This window comes from Carya illinoinensis, chromosome 1 (genome assembly GCF_018687715.1).
Source record: "Carya illinoinensis cultivar Pawnee chromosome 1, C.illinoinensisPawnee_v1, whole genome shotgun sequence".
Lineage (NCBI taxonomy): Eukaryota > Viridiplantae > Streptophyta > Magnoliopsida > Fagales > Juglandaceae > Carya > Carya illinoinensis.
Genome location: NC_056752.1, coordinates 7,227,501 through 7,247,348, shown reverse-complemented (window position 1 = coordinate 7,247,348; position 19,848 = coordinate 7,227,501). Strand labels below are relative to the sequence as shown.

At 37.7% G+C, this 19,848-nt stretch overlaps 3 protein-coding genes across 3 annotated transcripts; all 3 read right to left on the bottom strand.

The window, feature by feature from the left end:
- Positions 1–4,462: 4,462 nt before the first annotated feature.
- LOC122301281 (protein PELPK1-like) lies at positions 4,463–4,894 on the bottom strand. Its single transcript, XM_043112551.1, has one exon. The coding sequence runs from the start codon at positions 4,892–4,894 to the stop codon at positions 4,463–4,465; it is 432 nt and encodes a 143-aa protein (XP_042968485.1).
- Positions 4,895–7,720: 2,826 nt separating this feature from the next.
- On the bottom strand, positions 7,721–8,604 carry LOC122301664 (protein PELPK1-like). Its single transcript, XM_043113060.1, has one exon. The coding sequence runs from the start codon at positions 8,519–8,521 to the stop codon at positions 8,015–8,017; it is 507 nt and encodes a 168-aa protein (XP_042968994.1). The 5' UTR covers positions 8,522–8,604; the 3' UTR covers positions 7,721–8,014.
- Positions 8,605–10,685: 2,081 nt separating this feature from the next.
- Positions 10,686–16,207, bottom strand: LOC122308470 (protein PELPK1-like). Its single transcript, XM_043121818.1, has 2 exons — positions 15,990–16,207; positions 10,686–11,421 (listed from the first exon to the last, which is right to left on the bottom strand). Exons 1-2 carry the CDS (start codon positions 16,069–16,071, stop codon positions 10,988–10,990), a joined length of 516 nt encoding a protein of 171 aa, XP_042977752.1. The 5' UTR covers positions 16,072–16,207; the 3' UTR covers positions 10,686–10,987.
- Between the last annotated feature and the right edge of the window lie 3,641 nt (positions 16,208–19,848).

Sequence of the window (19,848 nt, the reverse complement as noted above, 5' to 3'; positions counted from 1 at the left end):
TGGCCTTGGAGAAACAAGTAGGTTCAACTGGTGAAGATTGAGCTTGTATGGCAAGAAGAGGATATCTAGTGGAGTAATAAAGCTTGAAATCTGGGAATGATTTGGGTTGAAGGGAACCAGTACGTGACCTAGTTTGCATTGGATGGGAAATTGGGACCTCAACTGCTGGTTCAGATAAGTGAGGAGTAGAATTGATGACAGGATGTGGTAATGGGTCAAAAGTAGCATCTGTAGGGGCTGAGTAAGGTGGGGAAGGGTCAAGAGACAATGAGGGACTCAAAGATTGAGAGTTATGGATGTCAGGAGAGATAGGTAATGCAGTGCTAGAATTTTTAGAATCAATGGTAATGGTATTAGCAGGAGGAAAACTTACAGAGAGTTGAAAAGGATGATCAGCAGCAGCATTAATCTTGGATGGTAGTTGCAATGTAGGATGTTCCTTTGCTGGAAAGGATCTTTCATAAAAAATGACATGTCTAGAGAGATAAACTCTACCTGAAAATGGATCAAGACAACGATAGCTAGCAGGACTGTAGCCAAGAAAAATACAAATTTTGGACCGATATTCTAACTTGTGAGTGGTGTAAGGCCGAAGTAAAGGGAAACATTTACAACCAAAGGCCCTGAGTACAGAATAATTAGGCGCCATTTTGAAGAGTTTTTCATACGGGGATTTGTGGGTAAGAATAGCAGTAGGCAGCCTGTTGATGATGTAAATAGAGGTGAGGAAGACATCAACCCAATAGGTGTTTGAAAGGCCTGAATGGGCAAGAAGAGTGAGACCTGTTTCAAGGATATGACGGAGTTTTCTTTCAGCCAATCCATTTTGTTGTGAGGTGTGGGGGCAAGATTTACGATGCATAATGCCATTTTGGGTCAAAAAGGATTGAAACTGAAGTGAATTATACTCCCCTCCTCCATCAGTTTGCAACTTTTTGATTTTACATGAGAATTGAGTTTCTTCAAGAGTCTTGAACTTAACAAAATACTCATATGTTTCTGCTTTAGTTCGAAGAGGATAAAACCAAGTGTAGCGTGAAAAGTCATCCACAAATATTATGTAGTACTTGCAGCCACTAATAGAAGAGATAGGAGAGGTCCATAAATCTGTATGAATTAGTTCTAAAGGAGCAGTAGAGATCTTGTGAGAGGTAGAAAATGGAAGCTTTTTACTTTTACCAAGCTGATATGAATCACAAAAGGACTTCTCATTATCATTTGCATGAGAGAGTGGTAAATGATAATCTTTTATTATTCGAGAGATTAGTACAAATGAGGAATGTCCTAGTCTAAAATGCCACATAGGAAGAGTGGTCTTTAATCCAATAAAGGCAGTAAAAACATGCTTATTTTTTAAGAAAGATCCTTGAAACCCGCAAGGGGTACAACCCATTCTCAACTTTGCCTTCTAAGAGTATGGCTCTGGTCTGATTGTCCTTCACCAAGAAATGAGAAGAGGTTAGGACAAAATAGCAATTGTTATCAGAACAGAATTTATTAATAGAGAGCAAGTTGGCCGAGGCCTGTGGACAATGCAACACATTTTTAAGATGAAAATGAGATGTAGATAAGTGAATGATGGAAGAACCAGTGTTTTGGATGGGAATTCCAGCTCTATCGCCAACTGTAACTGTGTCATGACCTTAAAAAGGTTACTGGATGGTCAGGTTCTCCAAGTCATTGGTGATGTGCGCATTGGCACCACTATCAACATACCAAGGTTGTTCATCCAATACTTGGTTGGTGTGAGCCACCATGGCAGCAAACTGAGAAGGAGGATGCCTTCCTTGATAGGAATAATCCATCCTATGAAAGTAATCAATAGCTGTATGGCTGGTTTTTCCACAAATTTGACATGATGGCCTGCTAGTGTTGCTGAAGCTTTGAGCATTATTTTGCTGTGGTGGCTTAGGTGCTGAACCTACAGAGGGTTTAAAGGGCCCATTTCTTGGAGGGTAATTGTATGTTTGAGGATTTTTTCCTTTCTTGTGGAAGTGGGGTGCTCCATTATGTGAAGGAAATCTGTTTTGTTGTGAGGAGTTGGATTTTGGCATAAATAAAGCAAAGTTTGTTGGATCAGGAGAATGAGTTTGTTGTTTGAGGAGTATTTCATGACTAAGTAACTCATCTTGAAAGTCAAGAAATGTTAGAGGATTGTCTCTTGTAGCAAGAGAGAAAGAAGTGATAAATCCATTGAAGGAAGGATTAAACCCACTAATAATGAAGGAAATTAAGTCCTCATCCTCAGTGGGTTTACCAACTGCAGCAAGTTGTTCTGCTAGAACTTTGGCACTTTGCAGGTATTCAGAACATGATTTGGTACCTTGAGAAAGGCATTGCAATTGTCTCTTTAGGTGAGAGACATGATATCTAGATTGTGATGCAAATCGACTGGCAAGGGTAGTCCAAACTTGGTGAGAAGTTTGCAATCCATAAATTGTAGAAAGCACCGATTCAGATAGGGTCATATTGATCCATCCGAGAAGGAATTGATCCTTCTTTATCCATAGAGCATAAGCTGGATTTGGAATCTCTTTGCTTCGAGCATCAGAGATCAAAGTGGTAGGGCATGATTCAGAACCATCCACAATGCCCATCATATCATGACTTCTCATAACAGGAACCAGTTGAGATAGCCATTGCAAGTAGTTATTTCCATCAAGTTTAACCCCAGTTAATTGGGTAAAGTATGGAAAAACAAAAGGAGTAGTAGAAGTAGTATTTGGAAAAGCCATTGAACCAGGATGTATGAGCGTGAGCTGAATACAGCTCTGATACTATGAACAAAATCACAGAAAAATGGTTTTGGCTAACACACCAAACTAGTATATTGTATATTCATTATATAGTTTGTACAAGTCAATAAAAGAATCAAAAGATACACTCTTGAGAGATGCACATTATTTTCTATACAAGGAAGCAAATAATACAATTAACATAAATAAGATTGATTTGCTGAATCAATGGGATTACAGAGTTATATAGCAGATTTTTTAGGATCCATGATTCTTGCAAAGACTTGCCTTAAGTGTGAGCTTCCATATTTGCAAGGCTTGCTGTCTGGAGGCTTGCTGTCATGATCTTGAAGAGGTACTCTTGCCATATTGGTAATGGTACTTCTTGGACACTCATTGTGTGCACAATCTATAGAGCTGGAGCTTGAGGGATCTGATGTGGTTGCAGTAGATACTTTAACATATTTGTTAAGTCGAGACTCCTATGGCTTCTCGAACACCAACAAAGATCTGATCGGTCTGATTATCTGTATTTATTGATCTTACTACGTACTTTCCTGAAAAACAAAATTCGACATGCTCCCAGCTTACATATGCAATCTATCTGTTGGCACAGTAGCCGGCCACTACATGAAATCAAAGTTGGCAATAACATTCTAGATCGTTAAATCATTAATTGTTATAGGGACAACCTTTTCTTTGGCACCTAATCAACAAGAAAAATTGAGATTAAAAGATATAACTCGTTTCCATTTCTAGCATTTTCCCCTTTTTATTGGTCTTTGTATAGTAATTGTGCTGGGATTTTATTTGGACACCCAAGCCCCACTTTGGGCGGCTCCGGCCGGTTGTGACTTGGGTTTGTCGTCTTTAATTCCTTAGACCCACAACATGTCCGGAAAAATCTTGAAGTAATTAGCTTTGGTTAATTCACCTCCCAAGCGAAGACTCATGTTCAACTCAAGCTAAGAAGCCTATAGGAAAGCAGCAAACATATCTGCTTATATATGGACTATATATGATTCATCACACTTTTTTTTTAAGGGACCGGCTATTAGTCATCAAATGTGTAAATCAACCAAAATGGGACCCAAAATCAGTCTTAGAAGGTGACTCTCTCATGTTATAGATGCGGCAAGTACTCGATCAGATGGCCATTTTGATCATGTTTTTCTCGGTTTTCTATCTGAGAAATACAAAAAGTTCATCACTCTAGTGTAAGATGCTCCTCGTGGATCGACATTTAATTTAGCATGATAGCTCAAACTTAATTAGTTCAACTGTTATTATTATACAACTTTTTCCTTGGTTTTTGTGATCAATCTGCCCTGAGTGAATGATTATTTTATCCAAGCCAACTTACCACTGAAAGGTAATTTAGGCACTCAGATTGTTATAGGAAGGAGAGGAGTGCATAAATCCGATGGGAAGCTAATGAGAGTGCTTGCGACTAACAAACAACAAAAAAATATATCATATATTCATTCTATAATCATAAGGATGATTACAACATTATAACACTCACAAGTGTCGCTGACATAACCAAATAATGACTTCGAAACATCAAAATCTCTACAGACAAATGCAAATGACCCACTCAAGACTAGTATAAATTCCCAATATAAGAAAAGAAACAGGTTCTACCACACTGGACAACAACACCTGGCACAAAGAAATTCAAAGTAGAAGAACGAAGAAATGAAATGGGGTATCTCAAGGACTAGTGTCTAATTTGAAGGTGGTGGGGAGAGGAAAGGAATTGTCGGAATTTTCGTTGGAATGGAGGGGATTGAAGTTGGAATGGTGGGCAATGGGATAGCTGGCAGCGGAGGTAGTGCCAACTTGGGGACTGTTGGCGTTGTTGGCAATGGGTTTGAAGGCAATGGTGGCAATGTAGGCTTCGGTAGAGTAGGTTGAGTCGGCAAAGTAGGCAATGGCGTGCTTGGCAATGGTGGCAATGTGGCTTTAGGCAGCGTTGGCACAGATGGCAGGGGAGGCAAGGTGGCCTTGGGCAGGGATGGGATTGTAGGCAGTGTCATTGCTGGCGGCGGAGCAGCTGGTGTATCCAAGAGGTGTCGAGCAGCTAGACCCATCTCGGTGCTTGAGAGTAACAATGCCATGATCATAGACATAAGGAAACAAAACTTCGAAAAAGCCATGGTTTAAATTAACTCGGAGAAGAAAGTTTTGGGAGCTATTAAACTTCTGATATTAATGGCTAGTATGGTGTTGATTGGAGACAACATGTAGCCTGTGGTATTTATAGAGGCCTAATTTTGAGGGATCTTGAGAGTTAGAAAGAAAGAACTAATGCGTGTTTGATGAATTGTGGTTGTAGGAAGTGGAAAGAAACATTAGTTCGTTCACCTTCCAAAATCCAAACTAATTAGACAAATTGGAGGTGAGTTATTTTGAAAGAATTTGGGACCAAAAGACACGTAGTGAGGTTAAGGAGGTAGCTCACTTGTCCAACCTATGATTTGACTATGACTTGTTGGGAGACAGTCTTTGTAGATGTTGTAATGTAGTTGGAGTCCAGAAGATAAAGTACCTTAACAAATTTGTGTGTGTCGTTTATGATGGGATTAAGAACGTAGTTGGTTAATGAATTCCCAACAAAACAAATATGATCGCATGAAGCCATGAATTGGGATGCAGCATCATGTTTCTGCATAAATTAAAGCAGCTGTGAGAAGTAACAGGAGGCATTGTGTTTAGTTTTAATGCAATCTTGGTTAGGGGAATTAAATAATGAGAAAAGATATTTGCAATCGTGAATTATGCAACTGTCGTATAATCGTTTTTGAAAAAAGTGAATAAAATATGAGACTCACATGAAAAAAAAATTAATTTTTTAATAGTTGACCTACTGATCTTTTTCAAAATAATTATATAGCATTTATACACTTCGCGATTATATATAGAATTCCACATAAATAATTTAACATAGGTCTAACATCCATGTGTCAGTTCTGTGGCATGCCACTTTTTTTTCTCATTTTTCTTGGGTTTTTATTTTTAGTTATTTATTTTCAGGTTTTGACTGCTTTTATTTTTTGTTTTTTTCGTCACAATTCAAAAGATTTCGTACGTCTTTTTTTTTTTTTTTTTTTAGCACCTAACCCAAAATGATAAGAAGTAGTAACAGGGGAATTTCTCACCCTTGAAATAAACGTTTTCAGCTCTAAGCTGTGCAAACCAGTCGAGTTTCGATTCTCGAATCCATGTAGGAAAATGGACCCTCTATATATATATCTTTGTGGTGCAGTCTTTTGATAAAATTAATGAAAAATGATAGAGTTACAATTTTAGCTCTTAAAAATTCATGAATGGATCATGAATCACTAAAATATTAAAAATGATACCAAAGGGTTCAACGTAATTAGGTTATAAATATATTATTTTAACTAAATATTAAATAAAAAAGAAGAAGAAGAAGGGCCTTTTTGTTCTTTTATTGAATAAAATGCTGCTGGTATCACTTCTATCAACTGTAATTAATTCTTATACCTATTGTTCTTTCATTTTACCGTCCGTTAGATATATATAGAAGGAAAATGTTAGTATGTCTTAGGAGTTTGTTCTCTCATTTAGACCGCTCATATATTTAAATTTTTTTAATTAATTTTTTGCTTACTTGAGCAGTAATATTGAGAAGGTTAAATAGCATTTTCCATATATAAATGCAAAAATTATGGGATTGAAGATCTTTAACTATTGTATCCAAATATTGAGAGGTTGTTTGGAGAGATAAGATAAGATCATTTTAGATGAAAGTTTAATAAAATATTGTTAAAATATTATTTTTTAATATTATTAGTATTTTAAGATTTAAAAAAATTGAATTGTGATTTAAAAAAATTGAATTATTGATTATATTTTGTGTAAAAATTTAAAAAAATTGTAATCAAGATTCTGCGTACTGTAGGTCGGGTCTGTTTGCAAAGATGTTTCAAGCATTGCGATCAAAGAATTTCTTTAAAAACTGCTTTCGTGAGAGCTAATCATATGTCTGGACCAATTATTTGATTCCATTTCCCGATTAGGTTTTAATTTGATCTGTGTTGTGTCTAATGTATGTGTGTAGGTGTTTTTTGGGATCCTCACCCCATTTTTATATATTTCTTTTTATTTAGTGATGAAATTATCTTGAACCAAAAAAATAATTATCCATAGATATCTTTGCCTTAAAATAAAATAATTAGAATTGAGCTCGCAGTTAACTCAAATGTTCATTTTCCTTTTTTTTTATCCTCAGAATGTAATTTTTCATTGGATTTTCCAACTTTTTGCATAATCATATGTTATTATTTTCAGTTGAGTTAAACTACAATGATGGATAAGATTATAAGTAGATGATAAGAACTCACAAACAACATTTCTCTTCATGTACATGATGAACAAATAATAGCTCTTCACAAACAACATTTCTCTTCAATTAACGTGCGTTTTACAATTTACAACATCACTTTTTCTTACCTATTTTTCATCCATCTCGATGTTCAAAATAAATAATGATGTTTTTTGTTACTTTCTTATAATTGGAGGGTGCACGTCGTAGTATATTACTTTTGATTCATTTAGAGCGTAAAGTGTAAAATAATTATTAGTTGAGAAGTGGAGAGTATTTTCTGAAAAAATTGTCAATAAAGATTACCATACATTTTTAGTTTTTACACACTAGATATGGATTCCATGCTTCTATATAGCTCGACTGTCTCTGTGTCGGTTGTATATTGTCGTAGTAGTACTGCTGTTACCTCAAATCAATATCACATGGATTGGCAATGCAGATCGAGGATAGAATCTAGGTTTTGCACCCACATTGACTTTGGTTTTTGTGATCCGTCTGGACACTGCAGTGAGTCCCTCTTTTCCCAAATTGTTATAGAAAAGATGGTACATGAAGTAGTACGAAAATCCCAAGCCCACTTAATTCTTAAGGCAATTCATAAATTCGATGGGAAGGTAGTGAGAGTTGAGACTAATAAAACACAAAAGATATCATATTTTCATTAGTCATATGGACGATTACAATAGAATAACACTCACAAATGTTACCGACATGATCAAAGAGAATTGACATGATGAAAATTATAGAAATAAAACATCAAAATCTATTGTACAGATAAATGCAAATGAACCCCTAAAGACTGTGAAAGCTCTCAATATAATTAGAGAATCAAGTTCTATCATAATCCAGAACAACATGAGTACTAGCGCAAACAAAGTATATAGAAGAATGAATAATGGAAATGTGGCATCTCAAGAACTAGTGTTTAATTTGAAGGTGGTGGGGAGAGGAAGGGAATTGTCGGGATAGTAGTTGGAATGGAGGGGATTGAAGGTATTGTGTTTGGAATGGTGGGCATTGGAATAGCTTGCAGTGGAGGTAGTGCCACCTTGGGGACGGTGGGTATTGTTGGCAGTGTTGGGAATTGGGTGCTTGGCAGCGGCGGCAACATGGACTTTGGAAGAGTTGGCTGTGTTGGCAATGGGTTTGTCGGCAATGGTGGCAATGTGGGCTTTGGAAGAGTAGGTTGAGTCGGCAAAGTAGGCAATGGCGTACTAGGCAGTGGTGGCAATGTGGCTTTAGGCAGCGTTGGCACAGAGGGCAGTGGAGGCAGGGTCGCCTTGGGCAGAGATGGTATTGTAGGCAGTGTCAATGCTGGGGGCGGAGCAGTTGGTGTATCCAAGAGGTGCCGAGCAGCGAGACTCATCTCGGTGCTTGAGAATAACAATGCCATGATCATAGACAGAAGTAAGCAATACTTGGAAAAAGCCATGGTTTAAATGCTAGGAGAAGAATGTTTTTGGAGCTGGTTCACTTCAGGTATTGGCTTGTGGTGTTGATAGAAGACAACGTATAGCAGGTGGTATTTATAAAGGCCTAATTTTGAGGGATATTGAGGAATAGAAGGAACTAATTTGAGTTTGATGAGATATGGTTGTAGGAAGTGGAAAGAAACATTAGTTCGCTCACCTTCCAAACTGTGATAGATTGGAGGTAAAAATAAAGCTGCTAACTAAACCGGAAAGATGACTCTCGACATCCCACCCAGAAGCCTCAAGGAAATCAGACCTACAAGGGTTACGACTCATTAAAATATGTGCATGAGTTATTGAACCAATTTGGGAGCAAAAGACACGTATTGGAGTGGAGAGGTAGCTCACTTGTCCAACCTATGATTCGTCAATTACTTGTTGGGACAGAGTCTTATTAATGTTGTAGTATAGTCAAATATTTTATGTGGTGTACAGAATGTAGTTTGTTAATCTCCCAAAAAACAGACTTGATCGCCTGAATCGGGTGGCCAAGACCGGAAAGAAAGCACATACTCTGATCTGCATTAAAGCTGTCAGCAGTGGTGAGATGTAACACAAAGCAATGTGTTTAAATTTAAGGAAGAAACAGATTATATAAAAATAAATCTACAACATAGTTTAAAATAGGTTGAGATATGTATTTGAAAGTATAAATTAAATAGTTTGATATGAGTTTAACATTTTTATAAAAAGTTAAAAAGATAATAGATTTTATCAATAATTAATTTGAATTGAATTAAAATGAATTTGTGTTTCAAACATAACCTAAAGGTTGCTTGCGGGGTTGCCCACCTAGGCATGGCTTTTTCCCAAGTAGGGCCTAGGTTGCTAAGCAAACACCTAAGAGCACTCTCATTAAAATAGGTAAAGGCAAAGTCATTATTTGGCTAATATCACGTGTTTTGCCTTTTGGATTAACTAAACACTCTTTATATAACAATAAAATATTAATATGTTTTTATGAATATGTTTTTATCTAATAACAATGCATGAAGACTTCATTTTTCATCAAATCCCTTGCTATCAATACAAGCAACGTCCCTGGCCATTTTTTTTTTCTTTTTAAATTTTTTCGATTATTATTATTGTTTTTCATTGATTTTTAATTTTAGTTATATAAATGTTAAATTTTCAGGTTTCAATTTATTTTTTATTTGTAATTTTAAATTATTTTAGGTTTTATATTATTTTATTTGTAGATGTTCATATTTTTGTTATTGTTCTTTGACATGTACCATGCCAAGTCAAATTTTGTTATATTATTTAGCCAAAATATGGCAGATGGCAGTGTCAATAAGTACTGCTAGCTTCTGCACCTAACCCAAAATTATTAGTAGTAACACGAGAAATTTCTCCCTTGAAGTTTTTCCCTTGTTGATGAGATCATCATCGTTATTTTTTCCCTCAACAATGTCAACATATATGTAGTCTTTCATCAAATCTTCCAACTTTTTGCATAATCATATATATATATATATATATACGCTTCATTTGTTTTTAGGTGAATAAAACTATAATGATGGATAAGATTTAGAGTCCATTTGAATATTTAGAATATTTATAAATACTAGTGAAATAATTTATTAATAGTAAAAAAAAATAGTATAAGAATAACAGTACTGAATAATGATGAAATAGTTTGAGAATATTTGAAAACAATTACGTTCCCAAACGTAGTCTAGTAGATGATAGAAACTCATAAACAACATTTCTTTTTGTTCATAGACAAGATCAAATCATTTGCATTTTACATCTGAAAGAATCAAAACTAAAGCAAACCGCCATCTAACCACAAAAAGTTAATAATGGGCCGTAGCTTCATATTAAGAATATCCAACCGTCAAGAATGTGCGATATCACTTTTTCTTATCCACTTTTCATTCATCTTAACGGTCAAAATAGATAATGATGTTTTTGTATGCTTTTTATAATATCATAGTACAATGAATAATTCGTACTTTTGGTACGTAGTTCGGAGTTCAAAGTGTAAAATACTGCCAAATGATTATAGAAAAGACAGTGCATGATAAGGTCTAATAGAAGTCCCAAGCGCATGCACTTAACTCTTAATAAAGGTATTAATATAGGGACTCGATCGATTATCAGAGGAAAAAGAGTTGAGACTGAAAAACAAAATAGATATCATATATTGAATACTCGTAAGGTCGGTTACAATATAATAACAAACACAAGCGTCGCTGACATAATCAATTAAGAACGGCACGAAAACTATAGAAATGAAACATCATATTCTCTTATACAGACAAATGCAAATGAACCCCTCACGACTGTGAAAACTCTCAATATAAGAAAAGAAACAGGTTCTAACATAATCCAGAATAGCTCAAGTACTGCGCAAAGAAACATCCAAACTGAAGTAGGAGAACGTATGAAGCACGAACATGAGGCATCTCAAGAACCGGTGTTTAATTTGATGGTGGTGGGGAGAGGAAAGGAATTGTTGGGATTGTAGTTGGAATGGAGGGGATTGAAGGGATTGTGGTTGGAATGGTGGGCAACGGAAAAGCTGGCATCGGAGGTAGTGCCACGTTGGGGATCGTGGGCATTGTTGGCAGTGTTGGGAGTTGGGTGCTTGGCAGCGGCGGCAAGGTGGACTTTGGAAGAGTTGGTTGAGTTGGCAGTGTTGGCAAGGGGTTTGTAGGCAATGGTGGCAATGTAGGCATAGGAAGATTTGGTTGAGTCGGTAAAGTAGGCAATGGCGTGCTAGGCAGTGGTGGCAATGTGGCTGTAGGCAGCGTTGGCACAGAGGGCAGTGGAGGCAAGGTTGCCTTGGGCAGGGACGGGATTGTAGGCAGTGTCAATGCTGGGGGCGGAGCTGCTGGTGTATCCAAGAGGTGACTGTTGAGCCTCTAACCTGTCCGAAAATTACACAAAACAATTTTAAAGTGGTTCAGCAAATTGCTTACGTCCACTGGAGCCTCTTTTATAGAATTTGTACAAGATTTTCAGAAAATCTACAAAATTCTATTTCTCTCTCTCACGTCCCTCTTCCTTTCCTCACCCACTGCCCTTGATCTCTCACCGCAATGAGGATGGGTTTCTCTTCAGAATTCATCTCCTTTTATAGGAGAAATTATGGGGGACAAAGCTCCCACGTTTCTTGACCAAGAGGGAGGTGTATTTCGGTGCAGCTTGATCAAGAGCTCTCTTGGTCCACATTTGCTGCAGAATTACGGTGCCTAATACAACAAAGGAAGAAACGGTGCACATGTGCAGCCCTTCATACTTGGGTTGATTCAACAATCACCCCCTCCACCCAAGTATGCCATACCAGGCTGCTTGTAAACTGATTCATTCTTCAAATGAATTCACCTCTTTCTTTGAATGCTTGTCAGCCATGAGAGATCCGCTATCACATGCATCTTCAGGTACGTCTTCAAATGGATATCCAGATGCCTCTCCAAATGCATCTTCAAATGCATCAGCATAGTCTACATCCACGGAGCTTACAAGAGATTTTCTTCAGAGGAGATTTACCAGTGCTCAATTGCACAATCTCAACTTTCTAGGATTCTTCTTTTGCTTGAGTCCATGAGTCCGCACTCATGTACACCTTGAGCAAACTGAGCTTCGCTCTAGGCTCATCCGAGCGAACAATCTGCTTCGCTCTAGCCACATCCGAGCAAATAATCTGCTTGGTGCCTTTACAGCTTTCAAACCAGGCTCCATAATCCTACAATCACGCTCCATAATCCTACAATCACACCAATCTCCAACTTGGAGACTGGTTCTCAACATGCCGAGTTCTATCTCCAGCATGATCCCTTATACAATTTTACAGCTCATGTCTTCAACTTAGAAGACTAACTAAAGTGATGCATAACTTTAGTTCATCACGTACAATGCCCTTAATCAACACATCTACATAGGGCAACACATCTCCCACTGCACTGGGAATCAATGGTCTCGCATAGACCTTGACACATATCAGAGAACCTGTTGCTGAGGTCTCATCTCTGATCTGGGTGACTGACCCTTCATCCTGCTTCTATCTTCAGTCGCATGTGCCCATCTTGTGTGCAGTCTCCGACTTGCATAATCTCCCTTCTTGCAAGATTTTTCTTCATACCGTAGTTCACTACCTTCATTCAGCATGATACATTTTAAGGTAGTAACCACCATGGAGGTCTAATCGTCTTGGCAGTTCTTTAGGTGTAGATATCCCTGAAACATCTGACATTTTGTTCCCATCTCTCACACATGTACTTCATGTCGTGGTCTAGGGAGATTTCTTTAGAAAAGTAAAACTGAGTTCCTTTTACTTTCTCTAATTCACACGACAATTAACCCGAGCCAAGACCAATTAATCCTTCGTGACCTTCCAACACCAAATGCTATTGGCAACAATAGCAACAATCTCCATCTTGTGACTTTGACTGGTCCCACAGCCAAGCTCCACCTCAATGAAGATCTTCATAGCTCCCGCTATCATGCTTCACCATAAAAGCATATCCACTCAGAATAAACTAATTCCAAGCATTTCACTTCGGCCCATGTCGAAAATAATCTTGCTGAAAACTATGGTGTAACTTTCACGTTTGGCTCTCCTGGAAGTTCATCAGCCATCGACATGAATTTCCACCACACACCCTGCATTAATGCCAAACCAATGCCTGTGTGTAAACTTGTGGATCTGCTAACATTAACACATCCTCTATCATGGCAACTCATGCCATGAGGATATACATGTCTCTTTTTTCATGGAGAGAGACACAACATTAGCATCAATACCAGTATCTCCATTTACTGACTTGGAGCCACTTGCCGAAACTGCTCCTTGTACTAGCCGTTTCACCAGTCGCTAGTATCACTGTTGACTTCAGGGATTGATTTGCCCTTCAACGCCTTTGAGAAAACACTACTGAATGACTGCTGCCTTCAGGCTGTCTTTAACAGCATTGTGCACTGCAAGAAATGCAACGCCATGTATTTCTTCAGTCACCATATTCACAGCATCATTCTCAATTTTATCCTGATTTTAGCAGTCTCTTGTGGCCTGACTTGCCACAATTTCTAGCGAGTCATCTGTTGTCAGATCTTGACTTGCCTCTGTCCTTACAATCAACATTCAGGACCAACAACTCGAAATCTTGCCAGAATCTCTTCTGCGCACTTCCTCATCCAGGATAAGATCTCTTACATTGAGAAACTTCAATTTTGACTTCTTTGCAGAATTACTCATAGCCATTCTCATGACCTCCCAACCTTTTGACCACAACACCAAATGCTATTGGGCAACAATAGTACCTTCTGCCTTATCTGAAATTGAACCGTTTCTCCACCTTAAATCTGACAAGATTTGAAACCTTACTTCCTGACATTGCTTTAATGAATTTACCGTAGAAATGAATAGTACCTCACTAAGTCAGTTCCCAGGAAAGATTGGAGGGTCACAATGGACACACTTAAAATTTCCAATCTCCTAGACAGAACCTCCTTAGACTGTACGTATCCACACTACCACATCAAAGCTTCATCTGCACTTTGTTATTTGTAACTGGCTTTTCAAAGAAAGCCACAACGAGATCCGATGCGGTTCTCCTCTTAATAACAATATGCTCCATGAGTTGTATGACTGCCAAAACCTGCTGATATAACAAGTTAATCAGCATTATCCAATGATCTGAAATTTGCTCCATCAAATTTCACGATCCCAACTGGCTTAAATTAAGCCCAAAACCAATGAGTCCATCATGACTCCAACTGGCTACGATCAAGCCCACAACTGATCTGCAACACGTGGACGGTTCAGATCAAATGTACCGATGGCGAATCTCAACATTTCCACCGTACCGATGAGTCCGGAATGATCCAAATAGTTTGCCACCACTATTTGATCATCGCGATGGAACTCCAACTGGCTACGATCAAGCCCACAAATGATCTGCAACACCTCGACAGTTCAGATCGACAGTACCGATGGCGAATCTCCACATTCCCACCGTACGGATGAGTCCGGAATGATCCAAATAGTTTGCCACCACTATTTGATCATCGCGATGGAACTCCAACTGGCTATGATCAAGCCCAAAATGATCTGCAACACCTCGACAGTTCAGATCGACTGTACCGATGGCGAATCTCAACATTCCCACCGTACAGATGAGTCCGGAATGATCCAAATAGTTTGCCACCACTATTTGATCATCGCAATTGAACTCCAACCGGCGTAGATCTAGCCCAAAATGATCTGCAACACATCGACAGTTCAGATCGACAGTACCGATGGCGAATCTCCACATTCTCACCGTACAGATGAGTTCGGAATGATCCAAATAGTTTGTCAACACTATTTGATCATCACAATTGAACTCCAACCGGCGTAGATCTAGCCCAAAATGATCTGCAACACATCGACAGTTCAGATCGACATTACTGATGGCGAATCTCGACATTCCTACCGTACGGATGAGTCCGGAATGATCCAAATAGTTGGAAAGCACTATTTGATCGTTGAAATCGGACTCCGGATGGCTTAGATCTAGCCCAACAAAGATCTGAAAATCGGACGGTCCAGATCTCTCTGGCGCGTGTACCACACGCGCCGCAGTAGGGCGTCTGAGGTGCGTCTGGCGCGTGTACCACACGCGCCAGAGTACTCCGAGTGCGCGTGGGGGCGCGTGAGCGCGTGCACTACACGCGTCTTCAACCCCCAGCCGCGCGTGAGGGCGCGTGGGCGCATGTCCCTCACGCGTCTTAATCATCTGCCGCGCGTGGGGGCGCGTGAGGCAGTGTCTTCCACGCGTCTTCTTCCTCCAGCCGCGCGTGGGGGCGCGTGGCGCGTGTATCCCACTTCGTCTTCTTCCTCCAGTGCGACTGAGGCGCGTGCATCGCACTCTCCGACTTCCAGGGGCGCGTACGGGCACCTCCGACATCCGTTTTCGACGCCGTTTGCGGCTACGGATTCGTCTTGATGAGAGGAACATTGTGGTATGATCAAAAATTGATTTTGAGCAACTTGAATTTTCGGACAGATCGAACCAGAGCTCTGATACCACTTGTTGAGCCTCTAACCTGTCCGAAAATTACACAAAATAATTTTAAAGTGGTTCAGCAAATTGCTTACGTCCACTGGAGCCTCTTTTATAGAATTTGTACAAGATTTTCAGAAAATCTACAAAATTCTATTTCTCTCTCTCACGTCCCTCTTCCTTTCCTCACCCACTGCCCTTGATCTCTCACCGCAGTGAGAATGGGTTTCTCTTCAGAATTCATCTCCTTTTATAGGAGAAATTATGGGGGACAAAGCTCCCACGTTTCTTGACCAAGAGGGAGGTGTATTTCGGTGCAGCTTGATCAAGAGCTCTCTTGGTCCACATTTGCTGCAGAATTACGGTGCCTAATACAACAAAGGAAGAAACGGTGCACATGTGCAGCCCTTCATACTTGGGTTGATTCAACAGTGACGAGCTGCTAGACTCATCTCGGTGCTTGAGAATAGCAATGCCATGATCATAGACAGAAGGAAACAATACTTGGAAAAAGCCATGATTTAAACACTTGGAGAAGAATGTTTTGTGAGGTGTTTCACTTCTGGTATGATCTGCTAGTTATGTTGATTGAAGATAACATGCACCCGGTGATATTTATAGAGCCCTAATTTTGCTTGAGGAATACAAGGAACTAATATGAGACGTTTGATGAGATGTTGTTAGAGGAAGTGTGAAGAAACATTAGTTCGCTCACCCTCCAAACTAAGAGAAATAGGATGTTCCAAAAAAAAAACTGCTAACGAAATGGTCACGACTCATTGCGATTCGTCAATGAGTTATTGTTTAATGAATTTGGAAGCAAAAGACACGTAGTGGGGTCGAAAAGGTAGCTCACTTGTCCAACCTATGATTTGACTTCTAGGGACTGTTTTATTAATGCTGTAATTTAGTTGGAGTCTAAAAGATGAAGTACAAACCTAAGAAATTTGTGTGCGCTTTCTAATGGGTTTAAAGAACATAATGTAGTTGGTTAATTAATTCCCAATAAATCTTGTGTGCAAATACCGTATAGTTTCTTTAAGAAGGTGTGAGATTTATTATTAAAAATATATATTTTTTTATATAAATCTTATATTTATTTACTTTTTTCAAAGTAATTGTACAGCACTTATACAATCACGACTACATCTATCACTTCTCTTAATTTTAATGCAATCTTGACATGGAGACCAACTCTAGATTAGGAAAATGGGTCTTTTATGCAATGTTTTGAATACTGTACTGGATGTCGTATCGGTCAAGACACTGGAACGAAATATTTTGATATCAATACCGTTTTGTCTACCATTTTAGGATAATCGATATATGAATAAATTATATATAAATACATATATATATAAATGATAAATAGTTTGATCTGAATTGAGGGTAAAAAATGAGTTTGTAGTTTCAAGAAATGAAAAAAAAAAAAGTAAGGGCCGAAATGCTGGTGATCAATACATAGGTCTGTACAGGTCGAAATATCGGCTGATATGGTCAGTATTTGAACCAGTACGAAATAGTTAAAATACCTATACTGAAATAGTGGCTGGTACGTTATATACTGGCCGTATCGACCGGTACGATATGGTATTCATAACAATGCCTTTATACCTTTGTATGGCAGTCTTTTGAGAAAATTCTTTAGCTCTTCAAACCATCACTATAATAAGCCATATCATATTATTGAAAGTTATTCTACTCACTTGAAATATTAATTGAAATTTATCCCTTGTTAAGATCTCATGACATCTTGTCAACATTAATTAAAAAAATAAATGAAATTATAGAATGTTAATAGTTGAAATTTAAGGAAATGACCATCTTGCCACTTTAGTAATTTGTAAATTTGTGATGGTATTTCAAAAGAGAAGTATTAATATTTATTTGAGGGAAGAAAGTGCAATTCTTTCTTTCTTTCTCCTTAGATTCCAATAGTACATACCTTTCTTTGGTAAAAAATCAAAGATAAACTCCTTTTCCTTTGACAATCCTAAAAAAACTCAAAATTATTAATATGGTGTGAATGTAAAACATCAACTCCTTGAAGCTTGTATTGAGTCCCCAAAGTATTAAAACTGATACCAAAAGGCTCAACGTTAGCTTAAGATACTATCATTGCTTGAACTAAACAAAAAAAAAACAAAGAAATGTAAGGTCCATTAGGAAATACAACTGTTCTCAAGTATTTTCATATATTTCATTTTCAAACGTTACTCTAACATAAAATACTTTCCAATTTCAAACTTCTAAACAAAATACAAAACCTTATACAACTTTCCCAAACTTCCAAACAAAAATTATATTAAAAAAGTATATTCAAACAAGTTTTTAACTTTATAATATTTTTATTGAACTTTTTCTCTCTAATTTATTATTATTCATAAACTATTTCACAACTATTTATAGATCTTCTAAGATATTCTTAGTATCTAAATGAGCCCCTACGTTTGGATGTTTAGGTGTGTAAGAATAAGAAAAAGAAGAGTAGAGTTGATGAAAAAGGAATTCAGCTTTTCATTCAATCTGTGATAAACTTTACAGACTATGCTATCTATATATAGCAAAAGGTACGGCTAGCTAACAGACTAGAGAATAAAAGAGAGTTTGTACAATTTACTAACTAATTATGAAAATACAAAATAGTACATGACACTTCATCCATTTGAGGGACTTTCTAGTAAATTATGTACAATAGAATCTTTGCTGATAATTGTTGAATGTGATGGCAGCAGTTGAAAGTCTGGTGCAGTGTTGTTGCCACGACTGAATTGATCATCATGATCCTAGTGCTTCAAGGTGATGGCATAACAACATGATTGAAATGATCATCATGATCCTGGTGCTTCAAGGTGGTGGCATATTGTGGTGCCTGTTGCTCCAATACCCACCCCCCCCCCCCCAACACACGAGATGGTGAATAGATATTTGTTATTCCTATCTTGGAAAGGTGTGAGTAGAGAATGTGAGATGGAAAGTACTTGGTAAATATATCAGCTAGTTGTGAATGAGTTGGAACATGAGCAATTTTGATACTGCCTTCAAGAATTTTTCTCGGATTAGATGGCAGTCCACTTCAATATGTTTGGTTCTTTTATGGAAAACATGGTTAGCTTCTATGTGAATTGCAGCTTGATTATCACAATTCAAATCAACAGCTTGTGGATGAGCAATAGACATGTCAGAGAAGAGCTGTTTGAGCCAAGTGAACTCTGTTGAAATGGAAGCCATGGCTCGATATTTTGCCTCAACAGAAGATTGAGATACAACCGTTTTTATTATTATTATTATTATTTATATGAAATGAGAGAGGGGCCCAAGAAAATACAATAGCCAGTGACAGATTTTCTTATGTTTGGACAGAAGGCCCAGTCAGAATCGCAATAGCCTTTGAGATGAATTTGAGATGTTGAAGATAGGAGGATACCTTGGACATGAGCATTTTTTATGTTTCTGAAAATGTTGTGGGTAGCAGTAAGCTGACTGGAAGAGGGATGTCTAAAAACTGACTAAGAACATGAGTAAGGTAATTGATGTCTGGTCTTGTTATGGTGAGATATAACAGTCTGCCTATAATGCCTATAGTAGGATCAAGTAGAGGGGAACCAGAAGATCTGCTAAGTTTGTGATTTTGGTCAATGGAAATTTTTAATGGTTTGGAAGCTAGACGTCCATAGTCTAAAAGAATGTCTAGAGCATATTTTCTTTGACAAAGATGAATACCAGATAGTGATCTAGCAATTTCAATGCCTAGAAAATGCCTTAAAGAACCAAGATCTTTGATTTTAAAATGGTGATTGAGAAAAGCTTTGAAAATAGAAATAGAATGAATGGAATTGCTAGCCACTACTATGTCTTCTACACAGACTAAAAGGGTTGTGAATGTGTCACCATTGGTGCAAGTAAAGAGGCCATAATTAGCTTTTGATTAAGTGAAGCCAAATTGAATGAGAGATTGAGAAAATTTATCATACCATTGGCGTGAGACTTGTTTAGGGCCATAAAAATTATGGGATTGAAGATCTTGAACTATTGTCTCCAAACATTGAGATGTTGTTTGGATAGTGAGATGAGATGAGATCATTTTAAATGAAAGTTGAAAGTAAAATAAAATATTATTAAAATATTATTATTGTTTTGAAATTTAAAAAAATTGAATTATGATTTAAAAAAATTAAATTATTTATTATATTTTGTGTGAAAATTTAAAATAATTGTAATGAAGATTGCATACACTTTTCTATTGTACGTGGGGTCTTTTTGCAAAGATGTTTCAAGCATTGCGATCAATGAAT